Raw genomic sequence first — 18,495 nt, forward strand, 5'->3', positions numbered from 1 at the left:
GGAGAAGGAGTGAGTTCAGGGCTAGAGAATGGTAAAAGCGGAATCTTACAGGAAGTTTGGCTGCCAAGCTCAGGACATATTCTGAATTTAGCAATTCTTTGGAAGCCCATTAGCTATTGTGATGACATTAAGGGAGCATTGATCCAGCTAAACTTAGACAAAAGTGCTCTGTTGTAGTATTGCTTTGCGCTTCACCACCGATACCCACACTGCTTTCAGAGGAGAGCAGACCAGACTCTGGGCCACTATTAGTCGACAGGTACAAAACGTAATCGAAAAGGTGAATGGAATGTTGGCCTTTACCTCGAGGGGCCTGGAATACAAAGGGGAAGAAGTGGTGCTTCTGTTGTAGAGTTGGTCAGACCCCATTCTGGACACTGCGCTCAGTTCTGATCGCCGCCCCTCAGGAAGGGTATATTGGCCTTGGAGAGTGTGCAATGCAGATTAAGAACATAAGAGATAGGAGCAGGATTGGCCATTCGGCCTATCGAGCCTGCTCTGCTATTTAATAAGGTCATGGCTGATTTGATCATGGACTCAGCTCCACTTCCCTGCCCGCTGCCCATGTCTATCTCCACCTTAAATATATTCAATGAACCAGACTCCACAGCTCTCTGGAGCACAGAGTTCCACCCGATTTACAACCCTCAGAGAGAAGAAATTGCTCCTCATCTCAGTTTTAAATCGGCGACCCCTTATTCTGAGACTATGTCCCCTAGTTTTAATTTCCCCTATGAGTGGAAATATTCTCTCTGCATCCACCTTGTTGAACCCCCTCATTATCTTATATGTTTCAATAAGATCACCTCTCATTCTTCTGAACTCCAATATGTATAGACCGACTCAACCTATCTTCATAAGTCAGCCCCCTCATCTCCAGAATCAACTGAGTGAACCTTCTCTGAACAGCCTCCAAAGCAAGTATATCCTTCCTAAAATACGGAGACCAAAACTGTACGTAGTACTCCAGGTGTGGCCTTACCAAGTTAAATGATGAGGACAGGTTACATAGACTGGGCTTGTATTCCTTGAGTTTAGAAGTTTGAGGGGTGATGTAATTGATGTGTTTAAGATGTTAAAGGTATTTAATGGGGTAGACAGAGAGAACCTATTTCCTCTGGTGGCGGTAATCCAGAATAAGGGGGCATAATCTGAAAATTAGAACTAGGCCGTTCAGGGGTAATGTCAGGAAGCACTTCTTCACACTAAGGGCATTGGGAATCTAGAACTGTCTCCCCCAAAAGCTGTGGATGCTGGGACAATTGAAGCTTTTCAGACTGAGATTAATAGAATTTTTGTTAAGTAAGTGTATCAAGGAATATGGAGTGAAGGGGGCTAAATGGTGTTGAGGTGTGGAGATCAGCCATGATCTCATTGTATGGCGGAGCAGGCTCGAGGGACGAGTGGCTGCCTCCTGTGCTTAATGCTCCGATGTTCTGTACATCAACAGCATTTCACCCTCAACTCACACCATCAAAACCAATTAACTGGTTATTTAATGGCATGTTGGCATTCATAGCTAGAGGATTTGAGTATAGGAGCAGGGAGGTCTTACTGCAGTTGTACAGGGCCTTAGTGAGGCCTCACCTGGAATATTGTGTTCAGTTTTGGTCTCCTAATCTGAAGAAGGACGTTCTTGCTATTGAGGGAGTGCAGCAAATGTTCACCAGAATAATTCCCAGGATGGCAGGACTGACATATGAGGAGAGACTGGATCGACTGGGCCTGTATTCACAGGAGTTTAGAAGGATGAGAGGGGATCTCATAGAAAGATAAAATTCTGACGGGACTGGACAGGTTAGATGTAGGAAGAATGTTCCCGATGTTGGGGAAGTCCAGAACCAGGGGTCACAGTCTAAGGACAAGGGGTAAGCCATTTAGGACCGAGATGAGGAGAAACTTCTTCACTCAGAGAGTTGTGAACCTGTGGAATTCTCTACCACAGAGAGTTGTTGATGCCAGTTCATTAGATATATTCAAGAGGGAGTTAGCTATATCCCTTACGGCTAAAGGGATCAAGGGGTATGGAGAAAAAGCAGGAAAGGGGTATAGAGATGAATGATCAGCCATGATCTTATTGAATGGTGGTGCAGGCTCGAAGGGCCGAATGGCCTACTCCTGCACCTATTTTCTATGTTTCAATGTTTAATGAATTACTGTTTGTGGGACCTGGGCTGTCATATCTAACTCTGTAACAACAGTGACAAGACCGTAAAAGCAATTTGTTGGCTGTGAAGTACTTTACAGCGTTATGCAAACATAGAAAATACTGTATAAATGCAATCTCTTTGCTATGTGTAACGTATGCACCTGTGAGTATGGTCACAGGTTTCTGGAGCTGTTGTGAGGGTGTCCCTGGAGATGGAGCATGCGGTGTCCACCGGTACGCTCACGGCCTTCCGTGAGAGGTGGGCGCTTGAGGGACTGGAGTGCATCATCACTCCCGGCAACCAAATTTTAATTTGATTATTATTGCTTAAAGTTTAATTGCCGGTTTTAATGTTTCCCCCCCACCCCCGCTTTTAGCCAGGGGGGCACTTGCAAATAATTTGTGTTTTTAGTGCCCTCAAAAAAAAAACAAGGGAGCACTTGTTTGAAAGTTTTTGGAGTGTGCCCCCCGTTTAATCAGAGGGCACTTGATTTAATGATTTAATTGTTCATAACAAAATAGTTGTCGAGTTGTTGCCAGGGTGTCCCTGGAGATGGAGCACGCGGTGTGCACCGGTACGCTCGTGGCCTTCCGCGAGAGGTGGGGACCGGAAGGACTGGAGTGCATATCACCCCCGCCAACTACATTTTAATTTGATTTAAGTTTACAGTAAAAAGTTAATTTGTTTAAATTGTCTGTTTTATTGACCCCCTTTAGTCAGGGGGCATTTCATTGTGGTTCTACCAAAAATAGTTGTAGAGCTGTTGAGTTGGGAGTGGCTGAGCCAGTCACGTGATGTTCACAAGACTCAATAAAACCCCCGCCAGTTGGATCCGGGGGGATCCACGATTGAGGTATGCAGTTGTGAGCCTGGTGGATGAACTGATAATGTGTAGTGTGATTGTTAAACCTTTGCTAATAAACCAACTAGTTCTTAATAGGCATTTCTAGGCACTTTACAGCCTTCTGGACTCATGTCGAGTTCAACAATTTCAGACCATAACCTCTGCCCATATTTTGCTCCCTTTTTTAAACCGCTCCCACCCCCGATCATACCCTGTCGAGACTAATCTTTTTCTAACTTCTGCCATTACCATCACAAGTCAGCCCATCATCCCTCTCATCTCTCCTGCCTTCCACCCTATCACAGACCTTCCCTCCCCTCCTCCTTTCGGTGCTCCTTAACAATCTGTTCATTTCGAACATTCGCCAGTTCTGACGAAGGGTCACCGACCTGAAACGTAAACTCTTTCTCTCCACAGATGCCGCCTGACCAGTTGAGATTTCCAGCATTCTCTGTTTTTATTTCAGATTCCAGCATCCGCGATATTTTGCTTTTGTACTAGTTATTAGTCGCAATGTGTTGCTATGAATTCCTAATCAAAGAACCCATGAAGCAAATACATTACACAATGTAAATGGCATGAGCCAGCATGTGATATCTCTCGCTCGCCCGACACACGTCCATTTGAAATAGGCATCAGCAAAGGTGGACTGGGTTTATTTTCCGACCAATTCATTGCTTTCTTTGCTCCAGGACAACAGAGAGCATTGTTTCCTACATTACAACAGTGATGACACAGGGAACAGGCTGTGAGGGCTCTCTTGTCTTCAATAGAGATGGCTGAGGGATGAGCTAATAGATATCTTTAGAATTATAAAAGGTTTTGATAGAGTAGACCCAGTGAGAATGTTTCCACTTGTAGAGAAGAACAAAACTAGAGGCCATCAATAGAAGATAGTCACCAAGAAATCAAATCGGGAATTCAGAAGAAACTTCTTTACCCAGAGAATGTGGAACTCACTACCTCAGGGAATTAAATACGGGACGACCAAAACCATTGTTTTCGGTCCCCGCCACAAACTGCGTTCCCCAGCCACAGACTCCATCTCTCCCTCACAGACTCCATCTCTCTCCCTAACATCTGTCTGAGGCTGAACCAGACTGTTCACAACCTTGGAGTCATATTTGACCCTGAAATGAGCTTCAAGCCACATATCCTTGGGATAATTAAACCGGCTAGATTCGACTATTCCAACGCACTCCTGGCTGGCCTCCCACATTTTACCCTACGCAAACATGAGGTCATCCAAAACTCGGCTGCCTGTGTCCTAACTTTCACCAAGTCCCGCTCACCCATCACCCCCTGTGCTCACTGACGTACGTTGGCTGCCGGTTAAGCAACGCCTCGAGTTCAAAATTTTCATTCTTGTTTTCAGATCCTTCCATGGCCTCGCCCCCTCACTATCTCTGTAATCTCCTCCAGCCCCACAAACCTCCCCCGCCCCCCCCGAGATATCTGCACTCCTCTAATTCTGCCCTCTTGAGCATCCCTGATTATAATTGCTTCATCATTGGTGGCCGTGCCTTCAGCTGCCTGGGCCTCAAGCTCTGGAATCCCCTCCTTAAACCTCTCCACCTTTCTTAAATCCTTTAAGACGCTCCTTAAATCCAACCTCTTTGACCCAGCTTCCTGCCCTAATATCTCCTTATGTGGCCCGGTGTCAAATTCTGTCTGATAACGCTCCTGTGAAGCGCCTTGGGATGTTTTCCTACATTAAAGGCGCTATATAATTCTAAGTTGTTATTGGAGTGGTTGAGACAAATAGGAAGGCTAGATAAGCTTATGAGGGAGAAGGGAATAGAGGGTTAGATGAGGAAAGATGGCAGGAGGCTCGAGTGGAGCATAAACGCCGGCATGGACTGGTTGGGCTAAATGGCCTGTTTCTGTGTCGTGTATCCTGTGTCATCCTGTGTAATTCAAAAGTACTTAATTGGCTGTATAGAGCTTTGGGACATTCTGAGGTTGTGAAAGAAGCTATATAGGTGCAAGTCTTTCTTTTAGTAGACAACAACAACTTACATTTATATAAAATAATAATAACTTGTATTTATATAGCACCTTTAACGTAGTAAAACGTCCCAAGGTGCTTACAGTAGTGTTAACAAGGCAAAACCGATAAATGTGACACCTAACCACAAAAGGAGAAATTAAGGCAGATGACCAAAAGCTTGGTCAAAGAGGTAGGTTTTAAGGAGCGTCTTAAAGGAGGAAAGAGAGGTAGAGAGGCGGCGAGGTTTAGGGAGGGAGTTCCAGAGCTTGGGGCCCAGGCAACAGAAGGCACGGCCACCAATGGTTGAGCGATTGTAATCAGAGATGCTCAGGAGGGCAGAATTTGAGGAGCGCTGACATCTTGTGGGGTTGTGATGCTGAAAAAGATTACAGAGATAGGGAGGGGCAAGGCCATGGAGTGTTTTGAAAATAAGGATGAGAATTTTGAAATCGAGGCATTGTTTAACCGGGAGCCAATGTAGGCCAGCGAGCACAGGGGTGATGGGTGAGCGGGACTTGGTGCGAGTTAGGACACGGACAGCCGAGTTTTGGATCACCTCAAGTTTACGTAGGATAGAATGTGGGAGGCCAGTCAGGAGTGAGTTGGAATAGTCAAGTCGAGAGGTAACAAAGACATGAATGAGGGTTTCAGCAGCAGAAGAGCTGAGGCAGGGGCAGAGACGGGCAATGTTAATATCGCGCCTTTAATGTAGCAAAACATCTCAAGGTGATTCACAGGATTGTTATCAAACAGAATTTGACACCGAGCCACAGAAGAGACTCAATTTTCTCCAATGCCGTTTTTTGGCGTATTGCCAGAGTAACGCTCATTTATTTTGTCCCCAACTGCTCCAAAACAATAACTTGCAAGTTTCCCCGTTCTTTTTTTTAAGTTGGCGCCATGCAGCCTTTCCTTTAACTTCGGGGGGTGGAGCCTAATGTCTGCGCCGAAAAAACGATGCCGCCCCTTCTGCGCATGCGCGAGAAAAAAATGACGTTCTTTACTTAACTGCTATGGGTGCACATGCCCAGTACACCTCCCGGTCTGCATTCGGCCATTTTTAAAGAGCCAGTTGTGTGTGAGAACTTTAATTCTCAGTGGAAAAATCGGAGCTGCAATACAAGATGCAACGCGGCTCAAGGACCAAGAATTTCTCACAGGATGAAGTGGAGGCACTAGTTACTGTGATTGAGGCAGGATGGCACGAGCTGGACACCAGCAGAAGTCACATAAAAGTTCCACCCAAAGAAATGAAGAAACACTGGAACCAACTTGCAGAAGATTACTGTACAGTGGTGACCACCCTGAGATCTGGAGGTCAGTGCAAAAATGGCAGGACCTTCGTCAAGTAGTTAGTGTAAGTAATATTTTCATTTATTCAATGAAATTGCAATTGTAAATATCCCACCCAGCAGAAAGACACCCTCCCGAAAAAGTTATATTTTCATCTTTGCATAGGAAGGTGGCACACAACAAAAGGGAAAGAACTCGAACAGGAGGAGGCCCGGCAAATCTGCACCCAGTGACACCCTTGGAAGACAGGGTCGCTGCCTGGAGAAAAGCAACTAACACTGCTCAAGCTGGGCCCACACTCGAGGGAGAGGGTAAGTCCTGCAAATTCCACAGTCTGGCTTTGCTAAAAGTTAAGTACTGCGCGGTCTAGCCATGCTTCGGTTCATGGAGATGTCTCTGTCAGCTACGCTTCGGTTGATGCAATGTGCTATCATTCATCGTGGCCCTTCAGATCAGCCTGCTGTCTGCGCTGTGTGAGCCTACTCATGCCACCCACCCTGCCCCCTCCTCTGCTGCTAACCATTTGTCTGTTCTGTTATATTTTGCAGAACTTGAGGCCAATCCTGACGATGCAGAAGAAGATTCAGATGAGGACGAGCCTGAAGAGGAGAATATCTTCCAATCCCACCTTCCAGACCAAGAGCATGGGGGTGAGGGTGAGGGGAGGACATGGATGAAGCCCCCACTGTTGTACTCACTCTGGAGGAGGTGCAGGTGCCGCCCATTGAGGTACCAGCCCCTTCCATGAGTAGTTTGTGTGTTGGTGGGACATTCCATGGTTACCCACCGTCCCAGGCTGCGGGTCCCAGTGAGGTGCAGCGAGGCACACCCAGGGCCCCACCATCCCAGGCTGTGGGTCCCAGTGGTGTGCAGCGAGCCACACCCAGGGTGAGGAGGGGAAGGAGAGCTCGACAGCGCTCTCCTGAGGTGCAGGATCTAACTGATGGTGGCAATGAGTGGGGAGAGCATTGACCTTACCCGATCACTCCTCAGTGGGGTGGATGATGAGGTACCGGGACTGTCGGGCGAAGTAACAACACTCTCACAAAAAATGGGAACACTGTCGGTGCACATGAGGGAGTGAATGTCATAGGTAGCAGATACAATGACGGTGAACATGAGGAAGGGAATGTCACAGGTAGCAGATACAATGTCGGTGAACATGAGGGAGGGAATGTCGCAAGTAGCAGATATAATGTCGGTGAACATGAGGGAGGGAATGTCACAGGTAGCAGATACAATGTCGGTGAACATGAGGGAGGGAATGTCGCAAGTAGCAGATACAAGGTCGGTGAACATGAGGGAGGGAATGTCACAGGTAGCAGATACAATGTCAGTGAACATGAGGAAGGGAATATCGCAGGTAGCTGATACACTGTCAGGGCACATGAGGGAGGGAATGTTGGAGGTGGCTGCTGCAATAAGGAAACACGCCCAGACCCCGCCCCCATTGACAGAATCAACTGCCACTCCCACTCCAATCCCCAGACCAACCTCTGAAGAGGCCCAAGCCGGGCCCTCCACGTTATCGCCTGCCCATGCCCCTCCCATGTCTAAGTGCGCATTATCTGAGATGTTCGAAAGAATAACTTGATACCAACCCGAGAACCGCTGCACCACTGCCTGCGGGCAGGGGTGGTGTCACCAAGACCAAGCGCAGCGGGCGGTCTTAGAATAAGGTGGAGGAGAGATGGGTGCAGCCTTTCTTTGCTGTTGTTATTATTGTTGTTACTATTATAACTGTTCTCAAAATAAAAGTTTTTTGTAAGTGATGTAAATTTACAAGTTTAAAAGTTTGTAAGTGATAAAGTTTGTAAGTGATCTTAACTGAAAACTTTAAAGTTTGATGCAAGAATATTTTTATTAAAGTTAAGTTAAGTACAAACAAGTGTTAAACTTTTGAATAAAATATATTTTAAATTATAACTGAACCATTTCCATTATTTGTTCCATTAACACAACACAACATTACGGAACAGGTACAAACAGTAAACATGGTCCATTTGGAATAGTTGTCGCTGAGCCTTCAGGCAGCAAAGCGTTAACGGATGAGCTGCTGGCGCAAGGCTCGAGCAATTGTTAAAGGGGCACGACGGGTCGCCCTCCTCCACCTTCGTGCTCCAGGTTCAGGTAGTTTCATGGCTTCCTCATCCTCATCCTCATCCTCCTCCTCATCATCTGCATCTTCCTCCTCATCATCAGCCACTCTCACCTCAGGTGGGTCTTCTACTACCAGCTGCTGCTGCCTCATGATGGCTAAGTTATGCAGCATGCAGCACACAACAGTGAACTGACCGACAATCTCAGGGGAGTACAGCAAGTAGTCTCCGGAATGGTCCAGGCATCGGAAACGTTGTTTCAAGATGCCAATGGTCCTCTCAATGATGCTGCGCATCGCAATATGCAACATGTTGTATTCCCGGTCAGCTTCCGTCCGGGTTATGCGTAGGGGCATCATGAGCCAGGTGGTGAGGCCGTATCCTTTGTCTCCCAGTAGCAAGCTCTGTCCTTCTGGCTGCTGCTGAAACATGGCAGATATAGCGCTCTCGTGTAGGATGAGCACATCATGGATGCTGCCAGGATATCTCGCATCAACTGTCATGATGCGATGCATGTCGTCACACACGAGCTGCACATTAATGGAGTGGAAGCCTTTTCTGTTCCTGTACATCTCTGAATCCTTCAAAGGTGCTTGCAAGGTGATGTGGGTACAATCAATACAGCCCCGTACCTTTGGGAAGTCAGAAATCCTGGAGAATCCCACAGCCCTGTCACGCATTGCCTGGGCGATCATGGGGAACTTTATGTAGTCATTCCTCTGAGCATATAGTATAGCTGTCACCTGCCGAATGGAGACATGTGATGCATTTTGAGAAATGGCGCACACATCCCCAGTTGTGGCCTGGATGCATAGAATGAAAGTGCAGCAGTAACCTTCACTTCAACTGACAAAGCAGTCCTCCTGACGCTTCTAAGTTGCAAGTCTGCTTTTACTAACTCACATACCTCGGTTACAACTTCTTTGCGGAAACGCAGCCTTCTCACACAGACTGCATCACTCAGATGCAGGTATGAACGCCTGTCTCGATATACCCGACGTGGGTAAGGCCTCCTGCCCATTATCCTACGTGCTCTGAGGTTCCTCAAGTGATGATGTCGACTCAATCGTCTCCTCCGTAGCACAATCATGCAGAAGGCTTGTGTGAGGTATGGCACTGTCAGTATTGCCCCTTTAATTAAATTGTAGCTTTGCAAGAAACAGCAGGACAAGGAGTTAAAGCTTCTTTCCTCTCTCTCTCTCTCCCCAAGGTCGACGCCCTAGTGATATAGAATTCAAACAGGCTGCATTTAGACAGACTGAAAATTCACAGACCCCCAAGTCAAGGCTGCTACATGCAGTTCAGCATGTTGCATTAAGTCATCAATCAACTTGACATTTTAGGACCCATGGGTAGCGAGCCAATTGAAAGGTTAAAAGACTATTAATTGAGCCAATAAGGTCAAAGAAGGCGAGTTCTTTTCTGTAAATTGATCCAGGTATAAGTACAGCCATTTTGACCATGTGGTCCCAGAAGGACAAAGACCTGGCTTAAAGCCAAGAACTTGTTACTGCTGTCTGCCAAAAATAAAGCAGTTAAAACTACAATCAGAGTTCGTATTTCATTGGAAATTAAGAGATCTAACACCTAGTATAGACCAGACCCTGGTCTGTGCATGCGCAATAGGCTTGCTTAGAACGGGAAGCTAGGCATTCAATGAAGACATTAGGGGCAATGAAGTCTAGTGCAATTCTTTAAATTAGTTTTTTTTCAAAGTACCACCCACCACTGACCGAACGTCTCCTCACCGGGCTCACGGGTCGGCCGGCAGAATCGCTCCCTCGCCCGGACACATCACCATCACCACCGCCCCCGCCCCCCCCCCAGGCTTCATTTGAAGCTGCTGTATAGTCTAAGGGTTCTCATCCCTTCAGTTCGGCTTCCAACCCTCCCCAACCCCACCCGGGTTTCTTTTGAAGTCAAGCCCCGAGCCCGTGTCTGGGCGAGGGAGCGATTCTGCCGGCCGACGCTCCGACTCTCGAGCCCGGTGAGGAGACGATCGGTGGTGGCGTGATACTTTGACAAAAATCAAAAATTAAAGAATTGCATTAGTCTTCCATTTTTTCTCTTTTGACTTTGAAAATATTAAGCTTTACGTCTTCATGACACCCTCCAAAACATTGCACAAAAACAATGGTGTCTTTCTGCGCCAATTTTTCTAATGTGCGCTGGTTTTTCTTATGTGTCCAGAAGGTTTTTGGGAGTGGTCACATACGCCAGCCTAGGAGAAATGTAAGTTGGCCAAACTTGCTTAAATGTGAAACACAGGCGTAGACATCAGGTTACGCCCCCGATGATGCAATAAAATACCAATGTAAAAAAATCGTAACTAACTGAGTTATGCTGACACAGAAACTTTGGGAAACTTGGGTATTTTAATTTATGCCAAAAAAAGAGGTGCAGATAACTGGGGAAAATTGAGCCCAAGGGGATATTGGCACAGGTGACCTAATGCTTGGTCAGAAAGGTAGGTTTTAAAGAGCATCTGAAAGGAGGAAAGAGAGGTGGAGAGGTTTAGGGAGGGAGTTCCAGAGCTTGGGGCCCAGGCAGCTGAAGTCACGGCCACCAATGGTGGAGCGATTATAATCAGGGATGCTCAGAAGGGCAGAATTAGAGGAATGCAGGTAGAAGCAACCCATGCTGATTGTCACTGTCCTGAGATACCTAGCGAGAGCTGAGTGATGCACCAACCAGTCTAAAAGACAATCCTAGTTGTAATGTATTCGCTTCATGGGTTCTTTGCCTAAGAATTCATAGCAACACATTGCTATTAAGAACTAGTTGGTTTATTAGTCAAGGTTTAACAATCACACTACATATTACCAGTTCATCCACCAGGCTCACAACCATCTGCCTCATCGTGGATCCCCCGAACCCAACTGGCTGGGGTTTTATTGAGCTTTGTGAACATCACGTAACTGGCTCAGCCACTCCCAACTCAACAGCTCCACAAACCTGTGAGCGTACTCACCGGTGCACACATTACACTGGTGATTCCCGAGTATTCTGTTCCGGTAACTTTCTTGTTTTCTTTCTTGAACCAAAATGCAGGTGCTGGTGTTCTATCACCACCCCATGGCCCACGACTTTCCCTTCCTCTGGCCAGGGAATCATATGCCGGCACCCTGGGCAAACACGACCGACGCACAGAAACTGGTGCAGTTCCTGGAGACGACCCTGGGCGAGCGGGCGAAACGAGGGACCTTTCACGTGTCGCAGGCCATCCTGACACCACAAGCGAAAACAGTGTTCCGGGGTCTGATTGTCGGACTGCGGGATTCTCTCGTTGCAAGGTCGGTCTGTAATCCGCTTCACTAACGAGTGCTGGCCATCATTAGTTTTAAAGCTGTCTTACTAAAGAAAGTCATCTTTCATTTCCTTTTCCCCAGAGAAAGACAATAGAGAGTTGAGAATCCTGACCTTTCCCATAAGGACACTTGCTGCTGATAGGTGCGGAATGGTACAATGGGAATGAGTGACTGCTGGTCAAGTACCTGGTTAGTTATTTGACGACCACAACAACTTGCATTTATATAGCGTTTTTAACGTAGTAAAACATCCCAAGGCGCTTCACAGGAGCGGAATCAGACAGAATTTGACACCAAGAAAGAATTGCATTTATATAGCACCTTTCACAACCACCGGACATCTCAAAGTGCTTTACAACCAATGAAATACTTTTTGAAGTGTAGTCACTGTTGTAATGTGGGAAATGCGGCAGCCAATTTGCGCACAGCAAGCTCCCAAAAACAGCAGTGTGATAATGACCAGATAATCTGTTTTTATTATGTTGATTGAGGGATAAATATTGGCCCCAGGACACCGGCGATAACTCCCCTGCTCTTCTTCATAATAGTGCCATGCGATCTTTTAGGTCCACCTGAGAGAGCAAACGGGTTCTCGGTTTAACATCTCATCTGAAAGATGGCACCTCCGACAGTGCAGCACTCCCGCAGCACTGCACTGGGAGTCTCAGCCTAGATTTATGTGCTCAAGTCCCTGGAGTGGGACTTGAACCCACAACCTTCTGACTCAGAGGTGAGAGTGTTGCCCACTGTGCCACTGTTGCCACATAAGGCTATATTAGGATGGGTGACCAAAAGCTAGTTCAAAGAGTTAGGTTTCAAAGAGCGTCTTAAAGGAAGAAAGAGAGGTAGAGAGGTGAAAATGGTTAGGGAGGAATTCCAAACCTTAGGGCCGAGGCTCTAGAAGCACGTCGCCAATGCTGTTGCCATTACAATCAGGAATGCCCAAGAGGCCAGAATTGGAGAAGCGCTGAGATCTTCGAGGATTGTGGGGCTGGAGGAGATGAGAGAGTCAAGTCAGCATGGATTTATGAAAGGGAAATCATGCTTGACAAATCTTCTAGAATTTTTTGAGATGTAAATAGTAGAGTGGACAAGGTCGAGCCAGTGGATGTGGTGTATTTGGACTTTCAAAAGGCTTTTGACAAGGTCCCACATAAGAGATTGGTGTGCAAAATTAAAGCACATGGTATTGGAGGTAATATACTGACATGGATAGAGAACTGGTTGGCAGACAGGAAGCAGAGAGTCGGGATAAATGGTTCCTTTTCAAAATGGCAGGCAGTGATTCGTGGAGTGCCGCAGGGCTCAGTGCTGGGACCCCAGCTCTTTACAATATACATCAATGATTTAGATGAAGGAATTGAGTGTAATATCTCCAAGTTTGCAGATGACACTAAGCTGGGTGGCGGTGTGAGCTGTGAGGATGATACTAAGAGGCTGCAGGATGACTTGGACAGGTTAGGTGAGTGGGCAAATGCATGGCAGATGCTGTATAATGTGGATAAATGTGAGGTTATCCACTTTGGTGGCAAAAACATGAAGGCAGAATATTATCTGAATGGCGGCAGATTAGGAAAAGGGGAGGTGCAGCGAGACCTGGTGTCACAGTACATCAGTCATTGAAACTTGGCATGCAGGTACAGTAGGCGGTGAAGAAGGCAAATGGTATGTTGGCCTTCATAGCGAGATGATTTGAGTATAGGAGCAGGGAGGTCTTGCTGCAGTTGTGCAGGGCCTTGGTGAGGCCTCACCTGGAATATTGTGTTCAGTTTTGGTCTCCTAATCTGAGGAAGGACGTTCTTGCTATTGAGGGAGTGCAGTGAAGGTTCACCAGACTGATTCCTGGGATGGCAGGACTGACATATGAGGAGAGACTGGATCGACTGGGCCTGTATTCACTGGAGTTTAGAAGGATGAGAGGGTATCTCATAGAAACATATAAAATTCTGACGGGACTGGACAGGTTAGATGCAGGAAGAATGTTCCCGATGTTGGGGAAGTCCAGAAGCAGGGGACACAGTCTAAAGATAAGGGGTAGGCCATTTAGGACTGAGATGAGGAGAAACTTCTTCACTCAGAGAGTTGTTAACCTGTGGAATTCCCTACCGCAGAGAGTTGTTGATGCCAGTTCATTGGATATATTCAAGAGGGAGTTAGATATGGCCCTTACGGCTAAAGGGATCAAGGGGTATGGAGAGAAAGCAGGGAAGGTGTACTGAGGTGAATGATCAGCCATGATCTTATTGAATGGTGGTGCAGGCTCGAAGGGCCAAATGGCCTACTCCTGCATCTATTTTCTATGATTCTATGAGAGATAAGGAGGGGTGAGGAAATTGAGCGATTTGAAAATAAGGATGAGAATTTTGAAATCGAGGCATTGTTGGACCGGAAGCCAATGTAGGTCAATGAGCACAGGGGGTGATGGGTGAGCGGGACTTGGTGTGAGTTAGCACACAGGCTGCTGAGTTTTGGATGAGCTGAAGTTTCTGGAGGGTGCCAGCCAGGAGAGCGCTGGAATAGTCGAGTCTGCCAGAAACAAAGATGCGGTTTGGATCAACATCTCTTTAAGCTGTGCGTCCGGGCAATGTTCTGCAGGTCCTGCACAGCTGGCGAGCAGGCCTTTACATAGGTAACCCCTGGAGCGCCGAATTTTAAATTGCTCGCACAGCCGTTACACGGGCCGCACGTTTCAAAAAAAACCTTCCAATGAACATTGGGTGGGTCGAGCACAAAGTCAGAATAAGGTTGCATATTGCAATGGAGTCACCACCTTGTATTATCAAATCCCAAATAATAATGCTCCCCACAACTGTTGTGTAAATGGTGCACAAGTAAAATAAATGTCATTAGCAGGAATCCTCTGTTAAGTATGGCTTTGAGAGATTTGCTCATCGGACCCAGTCTTCCAAGCCCAGATACTCTTTTGTTGTCTGTCAGTTCTGGGCCCATCCACTAGGTGGAGCACTACACCTTAATAAAGCAATATCGGAAAAAAAATTGCCATCTCAAAACCACAAATTCTCTTTTGCCTGTGATTCTCACGTGGCTATTTCCAAGTTTTAGTCCTCTGCACCAAGAGGGGCCCAGGAGGCAATCCCGACGAGGAAAGAGGGAATATCAGATGTGAATCACCCCAACCAAATCTCGTGTAAAGAGGATGAGGAAAAGAGTGTTTGAAGACCAGGATCTCAAACCTGGCATCAAGCTCATGGTCTACAGAGCAGGAGTGATACCCTGCTATGGCTCAGAGACGTGAACTATGTACAGCATGCACCTCAAAGCGCTGGAGAAGTACATAGAAACAGAGAAACATAGAAAATAGGTGCAGGAGTAGGCCATTCGGCCCCTCGAGCCTGTACCGCCATTCAATAAGATCTTGGCTGATCATTCCCTCAGTACCCCTTTCCTGCTTTCTCTCCATACCCCTTGATCCCCTTCGCCGTAAGGGCCATATATAACTCCCTCTTGAATATATCCAATGAACTGGCATCAACAACTCTCTGCGACAGGGAATTCCACAGGTTAACAACTCTCTGAGTGAAGAAGTTTTTCCTCATCTCAGTCCTAACTGGCCTACCCCTTATCTTAAGACTGTGTCCCCTGGTTCTGGACTTCCCCAACATCGGGAACATTCTACCGCATCTAACCTGTCCCGTCCTGTCAGAACCTTATATGTTTCTATGAGATCCCCTATCATCCTTCCAAACTCCAGTGAATAAAGGCCCAATTGATCCAGTCTACCCTCATATGTCAATACAGCCATCCCGGGAATCAGCCTGGTGAACCTTCGCTGCACTTCCTCATTAGCAAGAACGTCCTTCCTCAGATTAGGAGACCAAAACTGAACACAATATTCCAGGTGAGGCCTCACCAAGGCCCTGTACAACTGCAGTAAGACCTCCCTGCTCCCATACTCAAATCCCCTAGCTATGAAGGCCAACATGCCATTTGCCTTCTTCACCGCCTGCTGTACCTGTATGCCAACTTTCATGACTGATAAACCATGACACCCAGGTCTCGTTGCACCTCCCCTTTTCCTAATCTGCTGCCATTCAGATAATATTCTGTCTTTGCGTTTTTGCCCCCAAAATGGATAACCTCACATTTATCCACATTATACTGCATTTGCTCACTCAGCTAACCTGTCCAAGTCACCCTGCAGCCTTTTAGCATCCTCCTCACGGCTCACACCGCCACCCAGTTTAGTGTCATCTGCAAACTTGGAGATATTACACTCAATTCCTTCATCTAAATCGTTAATGTATATTGTAAAGAGCTGGGGTCCCAGCACTGAGCCCTGCGGCACTCCACTAGTCATTGCCTGCCATTCTGAAAAGGACTCGTTTATCCCGACTCTTTGCTTCCTGTCTGCCAACCAGTTCTCTATCCACGTCAGTACATTATCCCCAATCCCATGTGCTTTAATGTACCACCAGTGCTGCCTTCGCAACATCCTGCAAATCCATTGGCAGGATAGGCGCATCAACGTTAGTGTTCTTCATCAGGCCAACATCCCCAGCATCGAAGCACTGACCACGCTCAATCAGCTCCGCTGGGTGGGCCACATTGTCCGCATGCCTGATACGAGACTCCCGAAACAAGCGCTCTACTCCGAGCTACGTCATGGCAGGCGAGCCACAAGTGGGCAGGGGAAACACTTCATGGACACCCAAAAAGTCTCCTTGAAAAAATATAACAACCCCACCGACTCTTGGGAGTCCCTGGCCCAAGACTGCCCAAAGTGGAGGAGAAGCATCCGGGAAGGCGCCGAACACCTCGAGTCTCTTCACCGGGAGCACGCGGAGGCCAAGTACAAACAGCGGAAGGAGTGTACAACAACCCAAGCACCCCACCCACCCATCCCTCCAACCACTGTCTGCCCCAGACACCGCCTGTGACAGAGACTGTAGCTCCCATATCAGACTCCTCAGTCAACTGAGAACTCATGTTAGTCATCCTCAACTCCGGGCGTCTGCCCAAGAAGGAGAGAAAGACGATATGATTCTGATATGCAGTTGACGTGCATTACTTTGTATTTAAAAAAACACTTTGTAAATAACGATAAACATTTATATGCTCTCACTTTGTTTTCCTTATAGAAATCTTCCTATAATAATGAACTGGGTGAAGTCCCAGAAGCCTGGTGTAAATGGTGTTAATATCATCACCTCAGACTTTGTGGAACTGGTTGACTTTGCCACGACCGTGATCAATCTGAACAGCTTGCTCCTGCGCGATGGGATCAGACGCCAACACGTTTAGCACACTCCCTTATTTTAGCCGGTGTTGAAGACTACACGTCAATCTCCTGTGTAATTGGTCAAGGGGAGTCGGGACCAAGTGCAGTATTCAGGTGCGGCGGGGGCTGATTGGACCAGTACGTGCACAAGGAATTCAGCCCCCATTTTAAAGTCATACATTCCATCCTTATTTTTATATTTCTATTAAAAAAATACTCGGTCCCCATTTATAATGGGATTCACCTATGTAAACTCGTCACACCGTACATTCCAGTGGTGGCACACTGTAGCGCCACCACTGGTGGGTGGGCGTAATTACAGTGTGACAGGTTTAAATAGGCAGGTTCTGTTCTAAATGTGGACATAGAAATTTATAATAGAAAAAGGTGATGGACATAAGAGTTTTAATATATTATATATTTATATTTAGAAATGACAGTGATTGTTAATATTAAAACCACAGGGTGTTTTTGTAAAGGTGCTTTGGAAAACTAATAATATGTAAAAAATAATTAAGTTGGTTTCTGTGAAAATTGTGAAAAATACACTGCAACTTTACTTGAATCTTCTATCACTAGTTGTAATTTGAGCATTTATGGGAGTAACTAGACGGCTCTTCGGAAGAGCCGTCACAGAATCGATGGGCCGAATAGCCTCCTTCTGAGCGGTATTATTCTATGATTCTGTGAGCAGGGAGCAATAAGTCCGAATGCCTCATCTCAGATACTTTCAGTGATTACATTTTATTCAAAGGGCTACAATCAAAATGAATGTAAAATTGATATGCTGTGGTGCAGTGAATTAGCCTCAGGATGAACCGGAATGGGATTGCGCACCACGTCAAGTGGAATTTTTAAAATAATTATTATTTGTTCCTGGGATGTGCCAGTATTTATTGCCCGTCGCTAATTGCCCTTGAGAAGGTGGTGGTGAGCCGCCATTTCAGGGGTAAGTTAATGGTCAACCACATCTGGAGTCACATATCGGTCAGACCGGGTAAGGGCGGCAGATTTCCTTCCCTAAAGGGCATTAGTGAACCAGATGTTCCTGACAATCCGATAGTTTCATGGTCACCATTACTGATACTACTAGCCTTTTATTCCGGATTTATTTAATTGACTGAATTTAAATTCCCCAGCTGTCGTGTTGGGATTATGAACTTGGGTCTCACGGATCATTAGTGCAGACCTGGGGATTACTAGCCCAGTAACAGAACCACGATGTAACCATGCACCATTTGATGCCTATCTTGCGTGTGTTGTCAGTGCAATGCCGGCCAATTACTGTATCACCTTGCAGAGTAGGGGAGAACTCCCTCGGCTGGTGCCCGGGAACACTGGATGGCACAGGAGGAGAGAACGGAGGCAAATTGGCCGGGTTCCTTTCCAGGTACGTGCTCTGACCCATCTCTTCAGTGTCAATGAAGGAAATACTTGCACTGCCTGTTGTTAACATGGTTGTGTTTGGAAAATTCACTCTTTGGGCTGCATTTTCCGGTCCTCTCCGCTCCGTTTTTCACCCCGGAGCGGAGGCAATGGCGGGGGTGGGGCCCGGAAGAGGTGAGCTGGTGT

General features: G+C 46.7%; 1 protein-coding gene across 1 annotated transcript in view; it reads left to right on the forward strand.

Moving 5' to 3' along the window:
• Window positions 1–17,420, forward strand: part of plcxd2 (phosphatidylinositol-specific phospholipase C, X domain containing 2) — a 39,346-nt gene extending 21,926 nt beyond the window's left edge. The window contains exons 3-4 of the mRNA XM_070892788.1: window positions 11,428–11,669; window positions 16,784–17,420. Of these exons, the coding sequence (XP_070748889.1) occupies window positions 11,428–11,669; window positions 16,784–16,946 (405 nt within the window). The 3' untranslated portion in view covers window positions 16,947–17,420. The remainder of the gene's footprint in view (window positions 1–11,427; window positions 11,670–16,783) is intronic.
• Window positions 17,421–18,495: the final 1,075 nt, after the last annotated feature.

This window comes from Pristiophorus japonicus, chromosome 11, assembly GCF_044704955.1.
Source record: "Pristiophorus japonicus isolate sPriJap1 chromosome 11, sPriJap1.hap1, whole genome shotgun sequence".
NCBI lineage: Eukaryota > Metazoa > Chordata > Chondrichthyes > Pristiophoridae > Pristiophorus > Pristiophorus japonicus.